At 36.5% G+C, this 21,812-nt stretch overlaps 1 protein-coding gene across 1 annotated transcript in view; it reads left to right on the top strand.

Annotated features, from left to right (window-relative positions):
• NAALAD2 (N-acetylated alpha-linked acidic dipeptidase 2) overlaps positions 1–14,543 on the top strand; it is a 64,890-nt gene extending 50,347 nt beyond the window's left edge. The window contains exon 19 of the mRNA XM_043579962.1: positions 10,422–14,543. Within this exon, the coding sequence (XP_043435897.1) occupies positions 10,422–10,611 (190 nt within the window). The 3' untranslated portion in view covers positions 10,612–14,543. The remainder of the gene's footprint in view (positions 1–10,421) is intronic.
• The last annotated feature ends 7,269 nt before the right edge of the window (positions 14,544–21,812 follow it).

Here is a 21,812-nt window from a genome sequence, read left to right as displayed (position 1 = left end):
TTCTGAAGAAATATCCTTTTTGTTTCTGTATTTCTATGTCAAGTTTTCTTTCAGTATCTTGGCTGTGTGCTTGGGCAGACTCCAGTTTCTTAAGATACCTCTTAAACTGTGGTTCCTTGGTGAAAATTTACGAGGCTGTTTATCATCAGATAACCTATGCCAGAGATAGTTCTATATGTTAGCTTTCTTATAAATATTAGTGACTAGTATTAATATTTAATTAGAAGCACAGGCTTTTTTAGAGCCCTGCTCTGGCTCATACTAAGTAACCTGGGTAAAATACTTCTCTAAAGCTCATTTTCCTTAGCTGTTAAAGGAGATAACTGCTTTCACCCCACAGGTTTATATATTTCAGGCATGTGGAAGATTGAGCTCAGAGAGGGATATATTCAGTAAATGGCTGCTATTTTCAGAAGATAATTCATATAAATAATAGCAGCCATCAGTTAAGTATTTACATGTCAAATTAAAAGCGAAAAGCAAAGCTACATGTTAATCCTCTCCTGCCTGTATTTGTATTTTATAAGTAAAATGTCTCTATTTTGTCAAAATGAATGCAGCCTTGTAGAATAAAAAGGGACAGTGATCCTTCAGCATTCCCTTCTGTAACCCATACCCAGCCATTTGCTAGTCTCTAAAGAAAATGTTTTATATACACATGTGTGTATATGTATGTGTGTGTATACGTATATATATTCATCCAACTATATTTATATAAATGGGCCTACACATTATTTTTCAGCTTGTTCTTTCTTCGTAACAATTTATCTCCAAGATCCTCCCATGTCGGTATATATCCGGCGTGCAGTGTTCCACTGTATGGCTTATATGTGTAATTTTTAAAGTCCTTGTTGAGTTTTTATTTACTATTGGGATAAATACTGTAGGATGCCCCCATGTCCTATTTGAACATGTCCTAATATCTAATGAGTATGTGGATTTAACACATTTTAAATTTAAGTAACTGCCACACTGTCTTCTAAAAAGACTGCACTATATTTTGAAAATATGTTTAGAACTATTACCTGAATATTAAGACTATATTCTAAAGCCCAGGCAGTACAAGAGCAATGCAGGAAGACCCTGAACTTGCCCCCTCCCATGGACACACTTAAGCTACAACTCTGTGTGAACCACATTTCCTCTGAAGGAGACCTGAAGACTAGCTGAGCAACCCCTTCATTATCAAACAAGAAAAAGGCCTGACTGAAGATGGTAGGAGAGTCTGAGAACTAATTCTGCCATAAACCTGGCCCAAGGCACACAACCCACAAGTGGGAGGGAATTTATAAACCCAGAACCTCTCCTTGGGGAATGAAGGGCTCATACTTCAAATAGGACTCACCAGCTTTTCAGACGTATGCCTGAGATGAGCCTCCAAAACATCTGGCTATGGAAACTAATGGTGTGCTCACATTCGAGAGACCCAAAGGGCTGTGGAGAACTGAGGCACGGCTCTTGAAGGGCTTAAATGGACTCACTTGCCACAGGATCCAGTGCACAAGCAGCACTTTGAAAAGCAAACTTCACGTGAAACATTCACTTGCTAGCTTTAATGCATCATGTGGAGGCACATGCTGGACTGTTCTCTGGGATGGAGGCTGGTGGGTGCCATCTTCGCATTCTTCCTCTGCTGAGCTCCAAAGTGCCAGTATCTCCTGGAAGGGAGCCTTTACACTTACATTTTAAAGCTGCTGCCCAGGGATGCCCTTTGACTGGCTCTGGAGCCAGAGGGTCTTCTATTCCTGGGTCCCATGGGACTGGGACAACTGGGAGATGGTTCTTGGCTAACTACCACCTACAGTGTACTGCACAGATAGTGGACTGAAACAGGACTTTTTGTCCAGGAGCTCTGGCCTCAGGAGAAAGCTTCTGGTCTGGCATGTATCTAGGAGTCTGTGGCTGAGAAGCCTCTTTGCACTCTCCCCCAGCTTGATGGCATATCCCCAAATGGAGTTTGTACCTCTGTCCAGCACCGCAGTTTTTGCAGCTGCTGCAGGGGACACCTGTACATTGTATGGCTCTGGTGGCCAACAGGGCAAGGCTGATGGGTCCCACAGGACAGTAACCAATGGAGAAGCAGCTACCCCCAGGGCACAGCCAAGAGACAGCAGATCCAAGAGCTCAGTCTTCCAGTGAAAGAGGTCTTAATTTTATCATCATGGCTACAGCCTGAGGGGCAGGCTTCTAATTAAAACACACATCTAAGGATTAGTTATCAGAGGCCTCAGAGGGCAGGTGCTCTGTGCTCTCACTCTGCCTGTTCCAGAGCACCAACACCTCTGGGAGGGGAGTTCTCACACCCTGGTGTTTGTGGCTCGCTCAATGGGGGGTGGGGAGCCTCCTGAAACAGATGCCACTGCACAGTGGACTAAAACTCACATCCTCTTTTTGTAGAAGCATATTTATCCTGAAGCTTCAGCCTAAGAGCAGGCTTATCTAGAGGCCTATGGAGATACTCTCAGGCAATGTGGATGAGGGCAGTGCCATCTTTGTGCTCGTAACTACAGCTTGCTGGCATATTCCAGAAAACAGCTTATGTTTGCAGTCTCACAAAGTTTGGAAACCAGACCCTCAGGCAGCAGCTTTCAATCATCCTGAATTTAGGTGGCAAGAGATTCCCCTTTGGTACACTGACAGGTCTTGGCACACCCTCAGCTACCAGGAGCTCTTAAAAATAGTCCGCTTGGACAACCACAAGTTTGAGAAACAAATGATAGGGCAAGGTTGAATGAAAAGGTTTATTTTCAACATTGGGAGAGGTGGCTGTTTCATCTAAAGCACAGAAACCAATAAAGAGGAAAAAAAAAACAGGAATATGTTCCAAATGAAAGAATTATGATAAAACCTTGGAAAAATACCTCAGTGAAATGGAGATAAATAATCTACTTGATATAGAGCTCAAACTATGGCCATGAATATGCTCACCAAAATTGGAAGAATGGATGAACACAGAAGTTGGAAAAAAAAAAAAAGTACCAAATAGAAATCACAAAGCTAAAGGATACAATAACAGAACTGAAAAATTAGAGGGGTTTTCCAGCAGACAAGATGAAGCAGAAGAAAGGATCACTGATCTTAAAGACAGGATATTAGAATTCACCCACAGCGCAGGGGTGGGGGAAGCTTAAAAGACTTAGAGGAAAACATCAACTAACATTCACATGACAGGGGTCCCAGAAGAGACAGAAAGGGGCTGAAAACCTAGAAGAGGAACCCAACATCCAGAAACAGGCAGCCCAGAGAGAATTCCAAATAAAATGAACCAAAAGAGACCCACACCAAAACACTAATTGTCAAAAGTTAAAGACCAGGATAAAAGCAGCCAAGAGAGGAACTTCTTATATACAAAAGAACCCCCATACAATAATTAGCAGATTTTACAGCAGGACTTTGCAGGCCAGAAAGGAGTGGCATGAGAGAGTGCAAGTGCTGAAAGAAAAAGACTTCCGATCAAGAAAGAATATACACTCTTGCAAAGTTATCTTTCAGAACTAAAGGAGAAAGAGTATTCCAGAACAACAAAAGCTAAAGGAATCTGTCACCATTAACTGGCCTCCTAAGAAATGCTAAAGGGAGCTCTTCAAGTTGGAAAGGTGTGGATTAGTAACAAGAAAACAGGAAGAGTGAACATTTTACTGGTAAAGATAAACATTAGAGTAAAAGTAATGGTATGAAGGTTAAGACAAAAGTAGTAAAGATAACTATAATAATTAAGGGATACACACAAGTAAGAGGAAGTAAAACCTAAACCATGGTGGTAGGATGGGTAAGAGTAAAAAGGCAGAGCTTTAGAATGCCTTCAAAGTAAAACTGTCATATTCATGAAAGTCTACTTTAAATTGGTAGTTTGTTCTATGTAAGGCTCATAGTAACCACAAACCAAACAGCTACATAGGCATACCTCTGATCTACAGCAGGTTAGGTTACAGAGATCTGCAATAAAGCAACTTAAATGAAGTTTCTGGTTTCCTAGTACATACAAAAGTTATGTTTATACTGTATTATAGTCTATTAGGTGTGTGAAGCACTTCTAAAAACAAAGTACATACCTTAATTAAAAAATACTGTATTTCTAAAAATGCTAGCCATCATCTCAGCTTTCAGGTGGTTGTAATCTTTTCCGCTGGTGGAAGGTCTTGCCTCCAAGTTGATGGCAGCTGGCTGATCAGGGTGGTGGCTGCTGAAGTTTGGACTGGTTGTGGCTAAGTCTTCCATTCAGGTTTCTCTGTTGTGATGCTGTTCGACAGTTCTATTTCAATAGTCAATTCTCTCAAAGCCTGCCGCTGCTTTTTAACTAAGTTTATGTAATATTCTAAACCCTTTGTTGCCACTGCTGAATCTTCACAGCATCTTTACCAAGAGAAGATTCCATCTAAAATTAACGACTTTCTTTGCTCATCCATAAGCAGCAACTCTTCACTGATTAAAGTTTTATTGTAAGATTGCAGCAGTTAAAATATAATGATTATGAAAATTAAGGCCAGTATCTGATGAGCAGAGAAGCAAAAATCTTCCATAAAACAGTAAATGGAATTCAACAATATACTAAAAGGATCATTCACCATGATCAAGTCAGATTTTAGAGATACAAGTGTGGTTCAGTATCCACAAATCAATCAATATGATAGACCACCATTAACAAAATAAATGATAAAAATCACACAGAAAAAACATTCGACAAAATACATCTGTTTATGATAAAAATTACCAGTGAGGTGGGTTTAGAGGGAACATGCCTCAATGTAATCAAGGCCATTTAAGATATACCCACACCTACCCTATTACTCCATGGGGAAAAGTTGAAAGCTTTTCTTCTGAGATTAGGAATAAGACAAGGATGCCCACTCATGCTCTTTTTATTCACCATATATTGGTAGTCCTAGCTGCAGCAGTCAGACAGGAAAAAGAAATCAAAGGCATCCAAACTGATAAGGAAGAAGTAAAACTGTCACTATTGCAGATGACATGACACTACATACAGAAAACCTAAAAACACCAAAAAATTAGAACTAATGAATTCAGTAAAGTTGCAGGGTACCAAACAAATGCACAGAAATCTATTCTGTTTTTATATACTACTAAACAAAGCAGAAAGAGAAATTAAGAAAACTCATTTACAATTGCATCAAAAAGAATAAAATATCTATGAAGAAATTTAACCAAGGAGGTGAAAGACCTGTACTCTGAAGAGTACAAGGGAGCACAAAACAAGCAAACACAATCCATATCAAAATATCAATAGCAATTTTCACAAATTTAGAATAAATTATCCTAAAATTTGCATTGAAACAAAATGCACCCTAAATAACCAAAGCAACCTTGTGAAACAAGAACAGAGCTGGAGGTATCACAATCCCAGATTTTAATATATACTACAAAGCTATAGTGATGATACAGGAAGAAAAATGGACATATAAATCAACAGAAGAGAGAGCCCCATGCTTATGTGATTAATCATGTACAAAAAAGGCAAGACTGTGCAATAGAGAAAAGACAGTCTCTTCAATAAATGGTGCTGGGAAAAATGGACAGCTACATACAAATGAAATGGAACTACTTTCTTATCACAAAAATAAACTCAAAATGGGTTAAATACCTAAGTAAATGTAAGAGCTAAAACCATTAGACTCAAAAAACAAAAAGACCAAAAAACAAAACCCCAAAAACAGGGAGAATAGCACACTAAAAAGCTTTTGCACAGCAGAGGAAACCATCAATAAAACAACAAGGAAATCTAAAATGGGAAGGGATATCTAAAATAAAGAACTGCTACCACTCAACAAAAAAATTGATTAAAAAAGGGCAGAGAACCTGAATATGTATTTTTCCAAAGAGAAAAAGACATGAAAAACAATGGTCCCCACCACTAATCATTAGGGAAATGCAAATCAAAACTAAAATGAGGTTTTCAGCTCACAATGTCAGAATGCCCAGTATCAAAAAGACAAGGGGTGGCAAGGATGTGGAGAAAAGGGAACTCTCATACATTATTAGTGGGGATGTAAACTGGTGCATCCACTACAGAAAACAGTATGAACATTCCTTAAAAACCTTAAGATAGAAATACTACACGACCCAGTAATTCTATTACCGGGTATTTACCCCCCAAAAAACAAAAACGCAAATTCAACTAAATATATGCATCGTTATTTAATACAGTGTTATTTACAATAGCCAACATAGGGATGCAACCTAAGTGTCCACTAACAGATGAAGAGAGAAAGATGTATACACGCACATACACACACACACAACGCAACAGTAACCATAAAAAAGAACAAAATCTTGCCATTTGCAACATGGATATACCTAGAGAGTATTAAGCTAAGTGAAGTAAGTCCGAGAAAAACAAATCCCATATGATTTCACTTCAAAACAAATGAACCAAGAAAAAAATTGGTGGCTGCTAGAAAGGACAGTGGGGGGGGGGGGGGGGGGGGGAGTATGGACAAAATAGGGGATTAAGTGGTACAGACTTGAAGTTATAAATAAGCCATGAAGACGAAAAGTCCACCACAGGGAAACAGTCAATTATATTGTAGTAACTTTGGTGGCAGATGGTACCTACACTTATTGCAGTGAGCATTCCTAATGTATGTAACTGTCAAATTACTATTATACACCCCAAATAACACTGTATTGTCAAGTGTGTTCCAATAAAGAATATAATAAAGTCTGAAATATTATAAAAATAACCAAATTGTGACACAGAGACAAAAAGTGAAAAAATATAGTTGGAAAAATGGTGCCAAAAGACTTGCTTGGTGGAAGGTTGCCACAAACATTCAATTAAAAAAAAACACAACAACGAAAAACGTACTGTCAGGCACAATAAAATGAGGTAAGCCTGTAGTAGATACAAGAAAGATAAAAGAAAATCTAAGCATACCTACCATCAAATCACAAAGGGTGAGAGCAAAATAAGCAACAAGCAAGAACTACAAACAGCAAGAAAACAATTAACAAAACAGCAATATGTACATACCTATTATTTTTAACGTAAGTGGAATAAATGTGCAATGGAGAGACAGGGTAGTTCAATGAATAAAAACACAAGACCTATCTATATGATGTCTAGAAGAGACTCACTTCATTTTTTTTTTTTTCTGAGAGCGAGTGAGCGCAAGCGGGGGGAAGGGCAGAAAGAAGGGGAAACAATCCCAAGGAGGCTCTGCACCACCAGCTCAGAGCCCAATGTGGGGCTCAAACTCACGAACTGTGAGATCATGCCTGAGCCAAAGTCAAGAGCTGGATGCTTGACCAAACGAGCCACCTAGGCGCCCAGAAGAGACTCACTTCAGATGTAAAGACCCACCTGGATGAAAACTGAAGGCATGGAGAAAGACATCTAATGCATAATGGAAACCAAAAGAAAGGAGGAATACCTATCCTAGTATCAGACAAAATACTTTAAAACAAAGACTGTAATAAGAGACAAAGAAGGAAATTACATAGTAATAAAAGGGTCAAACAAGAGGATATAACATTTGTAAATATATCTGCACCCAACCATATATATTAGGCATTAACACACATCAAAAGAGACAGGAATACAAGAGGAGGAGACTTTAACGCCACACATCAATGGCTAGCTTCTAGACAAAAAAAATCACTAAGGAAACGTTACCCTTAAACGTAACATTAGGCCATATGAAATTAAAAGATATATACAGAATGTTCCATCCAAAAGCAAACCACACATTCTTGCCAGAGCATGTGCAATGTTTTCCAGGATTGGTCATATGTCAAAAAAATAAGTCTTGACAGACTTAGGAACTATTAAGCATCTGTTTTGACCACAGTGATATGAAACTAGTTAATCAACTACAAGAAAAGTGGAGTATCCCCAAAAAGTGGAAATTAAACAATGTTCTACCAACTATAGGGCAGGTCATGAAATCAAAAGATAAGAAAATACCTTGGGAAAAATGAAGAGGGAAATACAGATGGCAAAATTTATGGGATATAGCAAATGCAGTTCTAAGATTGAAGTTCACCAGCAATAAACACCTACCCCAAGAAAAAAGTAAAATTCTCAAGCAACCTAACATCCCACCTCAGTGAAGAAGAATGATAAATGAAGCCGAGTTAGTAGAAGGAAGGAAATAAAGAGGAAATCAAGAAAATAGAAATTAAAAGGTCAAAAGAAAAGTTCAATGAAATGAAGAGCTGATTCTTTGAAAGAAAATTTATCAACCATTCACTGGATTCACCAAGAAGAGAAAGGGTTCAGACACATAAAAGAGATGTTACAACTAATACCACAGAAATACAAACATACAAGACTATCAACACTATTATGCCAACAAACTGAAACACCTGGAACATATGGACAAACTCCTAGAAACATATAGCCTTTCAGAACTGAAGCATGAAGAAATGTATATGTAAAAAGAAAGGGAGGATACTGAATCAGTAATCCTCAATCTCGCAACAAACCAAAGTCCAGGACCAAACGGCTTCACTGGTAACTTCTCCAAACACTGAAAGAAGAATCAGTACCACTGGTTTTCAAATTCTTTCAAAAAACTGAAGAGGAAACACTTCCAAACTCCTTTTAAAAGGCAAGCATTACCCTGATATGAAAATCAAACAAGAATGCCACAAGAAAATTACCAGCCAATATGAGCAGAGAAGCAAAAATCCTTCACAAAATATTAGCAAACCAAATTCAACAATATATTAAAACAAGATCACGTACCACAATCAAATGGGATTTATCCAAGGGATAAAAAGATAGGTTCAATATCCACAGATCAATGTCATGCCATATTAACAAAATGAAGGATAAAGTCTTACACAGAGGCAGAGAAAGCACTTGACAAAAATTCAACATGCATTTTTATTAAAACTCATTAAAGTCATGTAAAAAAATGTAACTTAACATAATAAAGGCCACATATGACAAACCTCCAGCTAATATCATACTTAAGGGTGAAAAGCTGAAAGCTTTTCCTCAAAGATCAGGAACAATATAAGAATGCTTACCTAGTCTTGCCACTTTTTTCCAACATAGTATTGGTAGTCCTACTGAGAGCAATTAGGCAAGAAAAAGGCATCCATACTGGAAAGAAATAAAACCATTACTTATTTGTAGGTGACATTATATATAGATAAACCTAAGGAATCCACTAAAAAACTGTTAGAATGAATAAATTCATCGTATGAAGACACAAAATATACAGAAATCTATTATTTGTATACACTAATAATGGCCTATCAGAAAGAGAGATTAAGCAAACAATCCCATTTCCAACTGCATCAAAAAGAATAGAATACCTAACAATTTAGCCAAGGTGAAAAGCCACAGGGGTATTAGATGTCAGGTCAATGATTCGAACCAGGTTTATACAATTCTTAGTATCTATCTGTATTTTACTATACTCTGCTTTTACAGTTTTCCAATAGAGGACACGTATACTTATGAATAGCTATAAACTTCATGTAGAATATCTCAAGTCATATATAGGTCAGAATATCAATGTTTATAAGCAGTTCAGTATGTAACACTGGCTCTAAGAAAGATCCATTTGAGGCCATGTTAAGATTTAAAAGCCAAGAGAAATAAATCCTGATGTAGTTTGGATAATCTAAATGATTTACATTATAAATTTCTATTTGATCGTTAATATTAACTTACATAGAGTTTCATATTGTCTCAGACAGTAGATTTACATCTTAAAGAAGCTGTAGGATTTTGACCTAATTCCTTATCATGGTATTCAATAAAATATGTCCTTTTCTGGAAAGCAGCATTCCAGAGGAAGAGAAGTAGCTTGATCCCTTCAGGTAGTTATAAGACAAAATAAAAAATCAGATGCAAAACTTTCCTTCTAGATTACAAATTAAATGTGTCTGTAGGCAATTCACATGGACTTAATTCATCATCCTTACATTTATGATATATTGGCAATACACGCTTTTTTAATTATTGATTTTTAATGTCTAAAGAGTATCGGAACAAGTGTCATTCTTGTTGAATCTCTGAAAAAGGCAACGCACAGATAATTTTTTCAATCTCTTCTCACTCTCAGTAAATATATCCATAAAGCATACTTGTTTTCACTGTTTGGGTGTCTTGGCAGTCTGACAACTGATGTACACAACTTATGAGAACGAACCCATTTTCTTCTAATTGGTACGGGTAGCAACATGATTTATGAGAGTAATCTTAGTGAATGCATATGGTCAACTTTCTTTATTTAAAATTATACTGTTACATAACTATCTTAAATTAATTATAGGTCTTCATTTTGGAGTAAAAAAGTGAATGCCAGGAGGAGACACAGTATTAAGATGTCATCTAAGGAAAGGGAATGAAGACAGAAGTGTGTAAAATGTAACGTATGTACATATACCCTTTAGCTCAACCTGCCCTATGTTGTTGTTTTGTTTTGTTTTGTTTTTTTTTCTATTAGGCACATCATCTTTGCTCCAAGTAGCCACAACAAATACGCTGGAGAATCATTTCCTGGGATCTATGATGCTATGTTTGATATTGAAAATAAAGAAGACCCTCAATCAGCCTGGACAGAAGTAAAGAAACACATTTCTATTGCAGCCTTTACAATTCAAGCAGCAGCAGGAACCCTGAAAGAAGTGTTATAGGAAGTTCTCAGCCAAATGGCCATTAAAAGTGTTACTGAAAGTCTCAGGATAAAATCCTTCCTTGTTTTTTGATCACTTATGAAGCCAGAGTATTCAATAATCTTGCTTTTCATGTCCTATTTTGATTTAGACTTCCATTCTGTTCATCTGTAAAGAGTTTTTTGGCTTTTTAAAAATTCAAAACTTCATCACCAAATCGTTAATCTAATAAAACAAAAGAACTCCAGTCTTGGGGCAGAAAGACATAAAGTAACTGAAAATTCCCACAAATAAAATATGACAAGGAACTTGGAGCTATCAGACGTTGCTAGTAGAAATGTAAAATGGTACAGCCATTTTGGAAAACAGTTTGTTAGCTTCTCACCAAGTTAAAAAATAGTTAACCCTTGAACATGGGTCTGAACTGCACAAGTCCACTTATACATAATTTTTTTCTAATACAGCATTTTCTTTATGATTTTAACATTTTTCTTCTAGTTTTACTGTAAGAATACAGCATATAATATATATAAAATATGGGTTAATCAACTGTTTATATTATTGGTAAGGCTTCTGCTCAACAGTAGGCTATCAGCTGTTAAATTTTTAGGGAGTAGAGTTATATGCATATTTTTGTCTGCCTGGTAGATTGGCACCCGTAACCCTCACACTGTTCAAGGGTCAACTGTAGTAACCCTTGCAAGTTATTGTTTCATAAGTTATGTTTTTATCATCTTTAATCAACAGCTGATAATTAGAACAAGTGATTATGTGCCAAAGCCATGTAATTAAGCAAGGATGTTACATATATAATGAGCTATTTTTTTTTAAATTTTTTTAATGTTGATTTTTGAGGCATAGAGAGTGCGCGAGTGAGCGCATGAGCAGGGGAGGGGCAGAAAGGGGGAGACACAAAATCTGAAGCCGGCTCATGGCTCTGAGCTGTAAGCAAGAGCCCAACGTGGGGCTTGAACCCACGAGCCATGAGATCATGACCTGAGCCAAAGTTGGACGCTCAACCGACTGAGCCACCCAGGCGCCCGTGAGCTATTTCTTAACATTTTTCCCTTACGAGTACTTTACCTATAAGATGTTTTATGTATGCACTTGCTAATGACAAAACAAAAACCTAGTGATGAAACAAAAAAAGGGGAGACTGAGGAAATCACCATGGAAATCCACTGTACAAAGGTAGAAACAGAGGGAAAAGGAAACACAGGAGATAAAAAAAAATAACCAGAAGGCAAAAAAGAAGACAGCAGTAGTTAAGTAATTATAAATGGATTGAATTCACCAAAGGGCACAAAGTGGCTGGATGCAAAAAACACCTAACTATATAGCTGTCTAAAGAAAACTCATTTTAGTTCTAAAAACACAGACTCAAGGTGTAGGGACAGAGGAGGATATTCCATGCATGTAGATACCAAAAAAAAAGTAGGCATCACCATATTTATGCCAGAAAAAATACACTTCAAGCCCAAAACATTAAGAGACAAGTCACTAATGATAAATACATCAAGAAGATAAGACAATTATACATCCAACATCAGAACATCACAATTAAATGGATTCAACAGTCATACAGAACATTCCAACCAACAGCATAATCCACGTTTTTCTCAAGTGCATATGGACATTTGCCAAGGCAGATCACATGATAGGGCACAAAACAAATCTCAGCAAATTTAAGATTGAAATAATACCAACTATCTTTTCTGACCACAATAGTGTAAAATAGAAATCAGCAAGAGAAAGCTAGAAAAATCTACCAATATGTGGAAACTAAACATACTTCTAAATAATCCAGGAGTCAAAGAAAAAAAATGGAAATATGACACATCAAATCTTATGGGGTGCAGCAAAAGCAGTTGAGAGGAAAGTTTACAGTATAAATGCATATATTAAGAAATTACAAAGATCTCAAACAGCCAGTTGTGAAAGTTACTCTAGGAAATGTAAAAAGAACAAAGTCTAGACATAGCAGAAGGAAATAAAAGCAGAAATAAAAGCTCTTTCAGAAAAAAGCATCAGTAAAACCTAAAAGCTGGTTCATCAAAAAGATAAACCTGACAAAACTTTAGCCAGACTTAGAAATGAAACCAATCTTGGGGTGCCTGGGGGACTCAGTCATTAAGCATCTGACTTCGGCTCAGGTCATGATCTCATGGTGTGTGAGTCTGAGATGCCCACGTTGGGCTCTGTGCTGACAGCTCAGAGCCTGGAGCCTCTTTCAGACTCTGTGTGTCTCTCTTTCTCTGCCCCTCCCCCATTCACACTTTGTCTCTCTCAAAAATAAACATTAAAAAAAATTTTTTTAAAAAGATCTTACAACTGATACTACAAAAATACACAGGATTGCAAGAGACCATTATCAACAACCATATGCCCCAAAACAGGTAAAAAGGATACATTTCTAGAAACAACCTATCAAGACAATGAAAAAGAAACATAAAACATGAATAGACCAATAAGGAACAAGAGACTGAATAATTTAAAACATCACAGTACAAAAAATAACCGAAGACCAGATGGCTCCATTGGCAAATTCTAATAAACACTCCGAGAATTAACACCATCTTTCTCAAACTTCCAAAAACTTTAGGTATACGGAATATTTTCAAACTCATTTAAAAGGCCAGCATTATTCTGGCGCTAAAGCCAGAAAAGAACAAAAAGCAGAGACCAATATTGCTGATGAACACAACTCTCAACCAAATATGAGCAAACCTAATTGAAGAACACAAAAAGCTTATACATCTTGACTAAATGGGATTTATCCCTGGGATGCAAAAATGGTTCAATACGTGTAAAACAATAAATGTCATACATCACATTAATAAAATGAAAGACAAAAATCATGATCATCTATGCATTTAAAATGCAACATCCTTTCATGATAAAAACTTCAGGCACATTGGGTATAGAATGAACATACCTCAACATAAAGGCCATGTATGACCAACCCACAGCTAACATGATACTCAACTGAGAAAAACTGAAAGCTCTTGCTCATATCCAAATCAGGAAGGAAGAAGTGAAACTGTCCCATTTGTAGTTAATATGATTTTGTATATGCAACATCCTAAAGACTCAAAAAAAAAAACAAAAAAAAACAAAAAACAAAAACTAACTAATCAGGGATTTCAGTAAAGTTGCAGGACACAAAATGTACAGAAATAAGTTACATTCCTATACACTAAGGATGAAACATCTGAAAAAATTATCCCATTCACTGCATCAGATATAATCCTTAGAAATAAATGTAATCAACGAAGTGAAAGAGTACAATGAAAACTGTAAGACTGCTCAAAGAAATTAAAGACAAATGGAAAGACATCCTGTGTTCATAAATCAAAAGAGTATTAAAATGTTCATACTGCACAAGGCCATCTACAGATTCAATGCAATCCCTATCAAAATACCAATGGCATTATTCACACAAATAGAAAAAACAATCCTAAAGTTTGTACGGAACTGCAAAAGACCCCAGACAGCCAAAGCAATCTTGAGGAAAAAGAACTAAGCTGGAGGTATCTCCTGACTTCAAACTATACTATAAAGCTACAGTAATAAAAACAGCATGGTATTGACACAAAAACTGACAGAGACCAACAGAACAGTGAGCCCAGAATCAAACCCCCGCTTTAACAATCAATATTTGACAGGGAGAAAAGAGCATCCAATGGGGAAAAGACAGTCTCTTCAATAGATGGCTGTTGGAAAAACTGAATAAACACTGAGCAATGAAATTAGGCTATCTTATACTCCTCTCGGAAAATAACTGGGAATGGATCAAAGACTTCAACATAAGACTTGATACTATAAACCTAGAAAAAAAAAAATGGCAGACGAAGCTCTTTAACACTGGTCTTCATAATGTTTAGGATATGACCCCAAAAGCACAAAAGCAAAACTCAACAAATGGGACTACACCAAAGTTAAGTTTTCACATAACAAAAAAAAAAAAAAAAAAAAAAAAAAAAGAAAAGAAAAATCAAGGTACAGAATGGGAGAAAATTTTTGCTAATCATCTCGCTCATGGAGTTAATATCCAAAAAATATAAAGAACTCCCTACAACTTGGAAACAAAAAACCCAAATCCAAAAAATGGCAGAACTAAACAGACATTTTCTAGGTATCTACATAGCCAAAAACACATGAAAAGATGCTCAACTTCACTAATCATCAGGAAAATACAAAATAAAACCAACATGAGAGATCTCATACCTATTCAAATGGCTACCATCAAAAAGATAAAAGTGTAGCAAGGATGTGGAGAAGAGGGAACCCTTGTGCACTATTGTTAGGAATGTAAACTGGTACAGCCTCTATGGATAATAGTGTGGAGTCTCCTTAAAATTTTTTAAAAAAGAGCTATCATAGGACCTAGTAATTCTACTTCTGGGTATTTATCCAAAGAAAATGAAAACACTAACTCAAAATGATATATGCACCCCTACATTCACTGCAGCATTATTTGTAATAGCCAAGATATGGAAAGAACCTGTGTCCATCAACAGATGAATGGATAACATGTGGTGTGTATATACACACTGGAGTAATAATTCACCCATGACAAAGACATCCTGCCATTTGTGACAACATGGATGGAGTTTGAGCACGTTATGCTAAGTGACAGAAGTGAGAGAAAGACAAATGCTGTATGATATCACTTGTATGTGGAATTTAAAAAGGCTAAAGTTGTAGAAACACAATAAAATGGTGGTTACCAAGGGATGAAAGTTGTGGGGTCAAGAACAGATGTTAAGGGTACAAATTTACAAGGAGCAGTTACTTTAAACCAAGGAGTAGTTAAGCCTTAGAGATATAATGTATAGTACAATAAAAACAATAAATTGTATTATAACCAAACTTAATAAGAGACTAGACCTTAATTATTTCAACTACCGAAATAATTATAATTATGTAATATGCAATGTGATAGAGGTGCTAATTATTGCTACAGGGGCAAAATCATATTACAACATATACATTGTATACCTTAAATTTACACGTTATATGTTAAATATATTTTTTTAAAAAGTCATCCTAGCAGAGGGATGGTGTTAAGAGTCCTTAGCACCTAGCATGGCACCTCCTTAAGCACTTAAGAGTTTCAAATATACTGGTGCCTGGGTGGCTCAGTTGGATAAGCATCCAACACTTGATTTTGGCTCAGGTCATGACCTCATGGTTCAAGAGTTCCAGCCCTGTGTTGGGCTCTGCGCTGACAGTGTAGAGCCTGCTTGGGATTCTGTCTCTTGCCTTCTTTCTGCCCCTTCCCTGCTTATGCACACATATGTGTGCACACTCTCTCTCAAAATGTTTTAAAAAAAATGTGGTATTCCATATAATGGAATATTAGTCTTGAAGGAAATCCTGACATTTGCAACCACATGAATGAACCAGATACTCTAATAGTCTAATATTCTGAACCTGATGTTAGGATATTATGCTAAATGAAATAAGGTGGTCACATAAACACAAATATTATATCACTTGCATGAGGAATCTAAAGTAGTCACACTCAGGGTAGCTCAGTTGGTTAAGCATCTGAATCTTCTTGATTTCAGCTCAGATCATGATCTCACGGTTAATGAGATCAAGCCCCAAGTTGGGCTCTGCTCTGACAGTGCAGAGCCTGCTTGGGATTTTCTCTCTCTCTCTGTCCCTACCTCACTTGTGCACTCTCTCTCAAAATAAATAAACCTTTATTTTTTTTTTTAAGTATTTTTTTATTTATTTTAAAATAAATGTCCTCTTGTAATTTGATGGGACATCTTCCCTGACTTTTCACAAATGAGAACCTATCCAGTTTCACATAACTGAAAGAATGAATTCATTTGCCTAACACACTAATAATCTTAATGCATTGCTTCTTTCACTCCATTACAATGATGTGTTTTGCCTAAGTACATGGCCTTTAAATCACACCTACATCTAAGTATACAGAGATGCAGAAAATTGTCTCAAAGTCCAGATGACAATAAGGCTAAGTTTACTTACATGCACAAGCCTTTACAAGACAAATTCATTGCCATGAGCCTATTACTTTCATTCAGTCCTGCAGACTCCATCCCTAATTCTTGTCAATTACCCACTGGCCCTTTAGAGGTCCTTCTCAGATAAGTCAATGGCTCCACCGATTACTGTGAAAAGTGAAAGCTCATTATCTTTTTATGATACTTTGGTCGTTTGATATTAAACAAGAAAAGACTAATAAATGGTGTTCTAAATTTACGTTTTGCACGGTGACTTAGAGTTTAAGGACTTAGGAGTCAAAGTCCCTGATTTTAAAATCTAATTTCACCATTTGCTACTTATGTGACCTGAGGCAAAGTATGCAGTTTTCCTTTGCCTCCGTTTCTCCATTAGTAAAATAGGGATAATAGTATATATATTCATATGAAGGTGTTCTAACTTTAAGTGAAAAGCTACTAAAAACACTTAGCAAAGTGCTTGGCACACTAGCTGCCAAGCTATTGAACAAAAACTCAGCTATTGTTAGGTCTACAGGCTAAATTCCTAAGCTTCAATCACAAAACGTGTGGTCTTCTAACCTAATCAATTGAATGATAAAGTCCTGTTATTAGACACTTACTTTTCCTGATGGTTTGAAATTACCTGCCTGAAAAACTGATCTACAATTCCACCTGAATACATTCCAATTCTAATTTTCATTATCCTGTTAGTAGCTTTCTGCTCCCTTAAATTTTTTCTCCCCTCTGTGTCCAATCCAGTCTTCTCCTGCAGATATTATGTTTTGTAGGGGAGCGTGTGTGTGTGTACTGGAAGGAATCCCTAAGACATCAAAACCAGTCCATGTTGGCCTCTAAATATGAAGTCTGCAGTCTGGGATCAGTCTGTTACTAGAATCCAGCTTCCATTAATAATTGTAAGAAACCCATTAATTCTACTAAGCCCAATGCGTCAAACATTTAAAACTTGTGGATTTTATTTATTGACACACACAATCTTCACATTTTCTTCCCTTAAGAATATATCATGCCTGATTAAGTTGTTTAAAGAAAGAGTCTGTAGTTAACTTATGTGGTTTCTGTCAACCCAGCCTTCCTTCCCTGTTCTTCTGGCAAAACACTTTTTCATACACAAGACGCATCACAAGTGACTTAGGTGGCATACACTGCCTACTCAGGGTGTAAGAGTGAATGATTCTTTACCGGACTTCATTATCTCAGTACCTGTGTACTCCTACTTCATCATACTCACGGGCAGGGTCTGTCACTGCTTTTTGAATGAAAAGTAAGGTACCCTAACAAAAGTTCAAAATGCTATCCATTTTGCATCCTCGAAGTTAGCCAAATGGAATATTCACATTACTATTTACTTATGACTTTCAAATCCTAAGAGGCAGACAAGACCTCACCAACCTTAAGCTTCAGAACTTACCAACAGCCTGGACTATTTTACCGGGATGTCATCAACATTCCTTGGACTCAGCAGTCTTCTGTGCAAATCACAACCTTTTTCTATATTCCCTGTCCTGTTCACAGTTAGGAATTATGCAGAAGTTTCACTCTCTAGTCCCTAATAAATTTCAGTTCAAGATCCTAAGTCCCTTAACTTACCCCTCCTTTCCTGCTGCTTTTATTCCATATTTCAGGCCTTTATCCTTTCTGGTCTTTCCCTTCAACCATTTCCAATTACACCTTCTTACCAAACTGATATTTCTAAGTAAAATCCAAGCCTTATTACTAAATACATGGAACAACCTAAGTGAAGGCAAAAGGCAATCAACTAATTCTGAGTCTGTATAAGAAGACTAAAGGAAAAACAAAACCAAACAAACATAAGCACCATGCTCTAGTTGATGACTTTGTTCTCCATGTGAAACTAGGTTAATAATTCTGAAACTGCTATACATGCGTACCTGAATTGAACAATTAGAGTAAATGGATAGCAGATGGTTGAAGTTGTCAGAGCAAGTTACAAATAAGCAAGAGGAGGAAGCTAAAATAATGATGTGGTATGGATTAGTGCTGGAGATAGGAGTATGAACTCACGTTTAGGTTAATATAGGTTAGGTTAATATAGGTTAGGTTAATATAGGTTAAAATAAATACAAATGGTTACTACGTTTAGGTTAATATAGGTTAATACAGATACAGATGGTTACTTGTAGAAATATTTATAGACATGTGCATAGACACAGGTTGGCATACACACCTACGTTTCCTTGCTATCAGCTGAGTGTGCCTAGAAGCAAAGACAGCTTAGTAGCAATGAGTGGACACCTAATACCATTCTTCAATAAACCAGGCATCCTTGGAGAAATGGCTGACTGGAGCATTCTGAAGTGCCTGAAGGTAAGAAAGTGCAAAACAAAACAAAACAAAACAATAGAAAACCCCACAATGGAAGGACAGTAATAGGATAAAAAAACAACAACAACAACAACAAAAAACCCCAAAAACCCACAGGAGCCAAGTAAAAGGTCATGATAAGCAAAACTGGAACAATCTGAGAAACAAAACAATGTGATACTAGACTATAACTTAAAATATGAAACAGAGTCCATAATGCAATAAATAGAAGATGAAATAAATTAGGAAGAGACAAATTTCCTATACACAAAAATTCTAAATAATTTATATAGACACTCCACCCTCAAAAGGTGGAATATAACCCCCCACTCTTCTTTAAGTGTGGACTGGATGTAGTAACATCCTTCTGAAGGACAGAAAGGAATTAATAGTAATTTTACAGTTAAAAAAACCACAAAACCTTAGCCAGATAAACAAAATGTTAAGACATGTTGACAGTATGTACCCTTGATATCACCAATGAGAATGACACTTTACGTCTGTGGTTTTCCTTCTCAGTACACATTCAGTTCCCTAAGAAAATCACCAGACAGATCCCAAGTGAGGGCTATTCTACAAAATACATGACCACTAGGTTCTCCTCAAAACTGTCAGGGTTTTGAAGGAAGACTGAGAAACTGTCAAAACCAAGAGAAGCCCAAGAAGACATGACGACTAAATGTAATGTGGTATCCTAGATGGGATCCTGGAACAGAGAAAGACATTAGGTAAAAATTAAGGAAATCTGAATAAAGTATGGACTTTAGTTAATAAGAACATATCAATATGGGTTCTTAATTCTAACCAATATTATCATACTAATGTAAGATGTTAATCATAGGGAAAACTGGGTGTGGAATACCTAGGAACTCTCTGTACTAGCTTCACAATTTTTCTCTAAATCCAAAACTATTCTAAAACAAAAAATAATTAAAATTATAAGTTGGTAAGAGGGAAAAAAGGCAAGCCTGATCACACTTCCACGCTAGTAGTACAAACTTTATGGTTTGTACTAGTTTCTGGAACTAGTTTCGCATTTAGTAGGTTTCTGATTTTGTAGGTCTGAGGGTGAGGACCAAGAATTTGCATTTCTAACAGATTCCGAGATACAGTGATCCTCTGGGTCTAGAAATGATACTTTGATAGCCACTGGCCTAGCCTAGAAGATGAAAGTCAAAATTTCAAATGATCCCTTGCTATCTGTCCTATCTTTACAATCTTATCTGTCTGTCCTATACAGGTATCTTATGTCACAGACACTTTAAATTATAGAATTGCTTTAAGCAAGTCTCATACTAATGGGGAAACAAAAGACAAATTTGATGCTGTTTCATTATACATTTTATCTAACACGCAGATATGCATTCCCATCTATAAGCTCCAGACAAGATACATATCATTTTCAAAATAACAATGGAAACTTGTTTTGAAACTGAGGATTATGAAAATTCTTTGGAGGCTGCTGAGAGACACTAGAGACCTAACAGTTGTCAAATCACAAATGAGAAGTTTTTAATCCAGCTATTATTAAAACTAAAACCACTCAGACATAAGGACTACATGTTTTATTTCATAAACTTATCTTCTAACACAACATACGTAACTAAACATCTGTTTCTGGTGACCAAACACAGTGTTACCAATTTTCCATGCTATGTGCCAATGTTTCATGGAAACTATTAATACAACTGACACACATAAGCCCCACAGAATAGTTAAAAGACAAGCACAGAACACAAAGCCAGGCTGCTTGAGCTTGAAATTTCTACTCTCCCTAACTCACTAGTTTTGACTTAAGGCAAGTTATTTCACCTCTGCAATAAATCACTTTCCTCCTCTGCAATATAATAACAGAACCTACCTCACAGAGTTATCATTAGGATTAAGTGACTGGCCCATAACAAGTGCTGCATTGCTTCCTGATACTTACAAAAGCCAATCAATATGCCAAGCACTGTACTAGAAAATGGAATGGAGACATAATGGTTGGTCAAAACATACTCAAGGTTATATTCAGTCTATAAGAGGATACAGATATTAACAAATTAATCACATAAAGTATGAATAAATATGGACTGCAAACTGATGGAAAGGATCAAGTGTTTTAAAAACATTAATACCAGTACACTCATCTAGTCTCATTTTTGGGGGACGACAGGAAAGTACTACAGGTTCAGGGATGTTCCCGTCTTCCAGGCTTCATAGTCCTCTTACTTCAATTAAGAAAGTCTTAAAGATAATTTAACAATTCAATCATTTGGACAGTATACCTGCTTTGTCAAGAAGAAATGGAAATCAAATTATTTTGACACAATTTCTAATTAACAAACACGTTTAAGGGTGGAAGTTTTATTTCACTTTAATGGACATTAAAAGTGGTCTACTAAATTGAAAAACTAAGAAAAGTCATTAATTAGCATTTAATTAAAATATGCTCTTTAGAGAAACTGTTCTTGAAAGAATTCTTCACAACTGAGAACTATGTAAAAACTTACAAACCAAAAATAACAAGGCAACTGGGTGGCTCAGTCGGTTAAGCGTCTGACTTTGGCTCAGGACATGATCTCAGGGTTCCTGAGTTGGAGCCCCTCGTCGGGCTCTGTGCTGACAACTCGGAGCCTGGAGCCTGCTTCAGATTCTGTGTCTCCCTCTCTCTACCCCTCCCCACTCGCACTCTGTATCTCTTTCAAAAATAAACATTAAAAAAAATTAAAGAAAAATAACTATGCAGAAGAAAAACACAGGAAGCTCAGTACTTTAGAGATAATACCACCTATACAGAGCCCCAGGCATCTATACCTACATTAAAAAAGGCAAATCATGCAACAACTCCATAAGTTGTAAAATACTTAAGCAGTAAGGAAACAGGTTTAAAAAAAAAAAAATTCAACTTCCTAT

Source organism: Prionailurus bengalensis, chromosome D1 (genome assembly GCF_016509475.1).
Source record: "Prionailurus bengalensis isolate Pbe53 chromosome D1, Fcat_Pben_1.1_paternal_pri, whole genome shotgun sequence".
NCBI classification, from domain to species: domain Eukaryota; kingdom Metazoa; phylum Chordata; class Mammalia; order Carnivora; family Felidae; genus Prionailurus; species Prionailurus bengalensis.
This window is presented reverse-complemented; position numbering and strand designations above follow the sequence as displayed.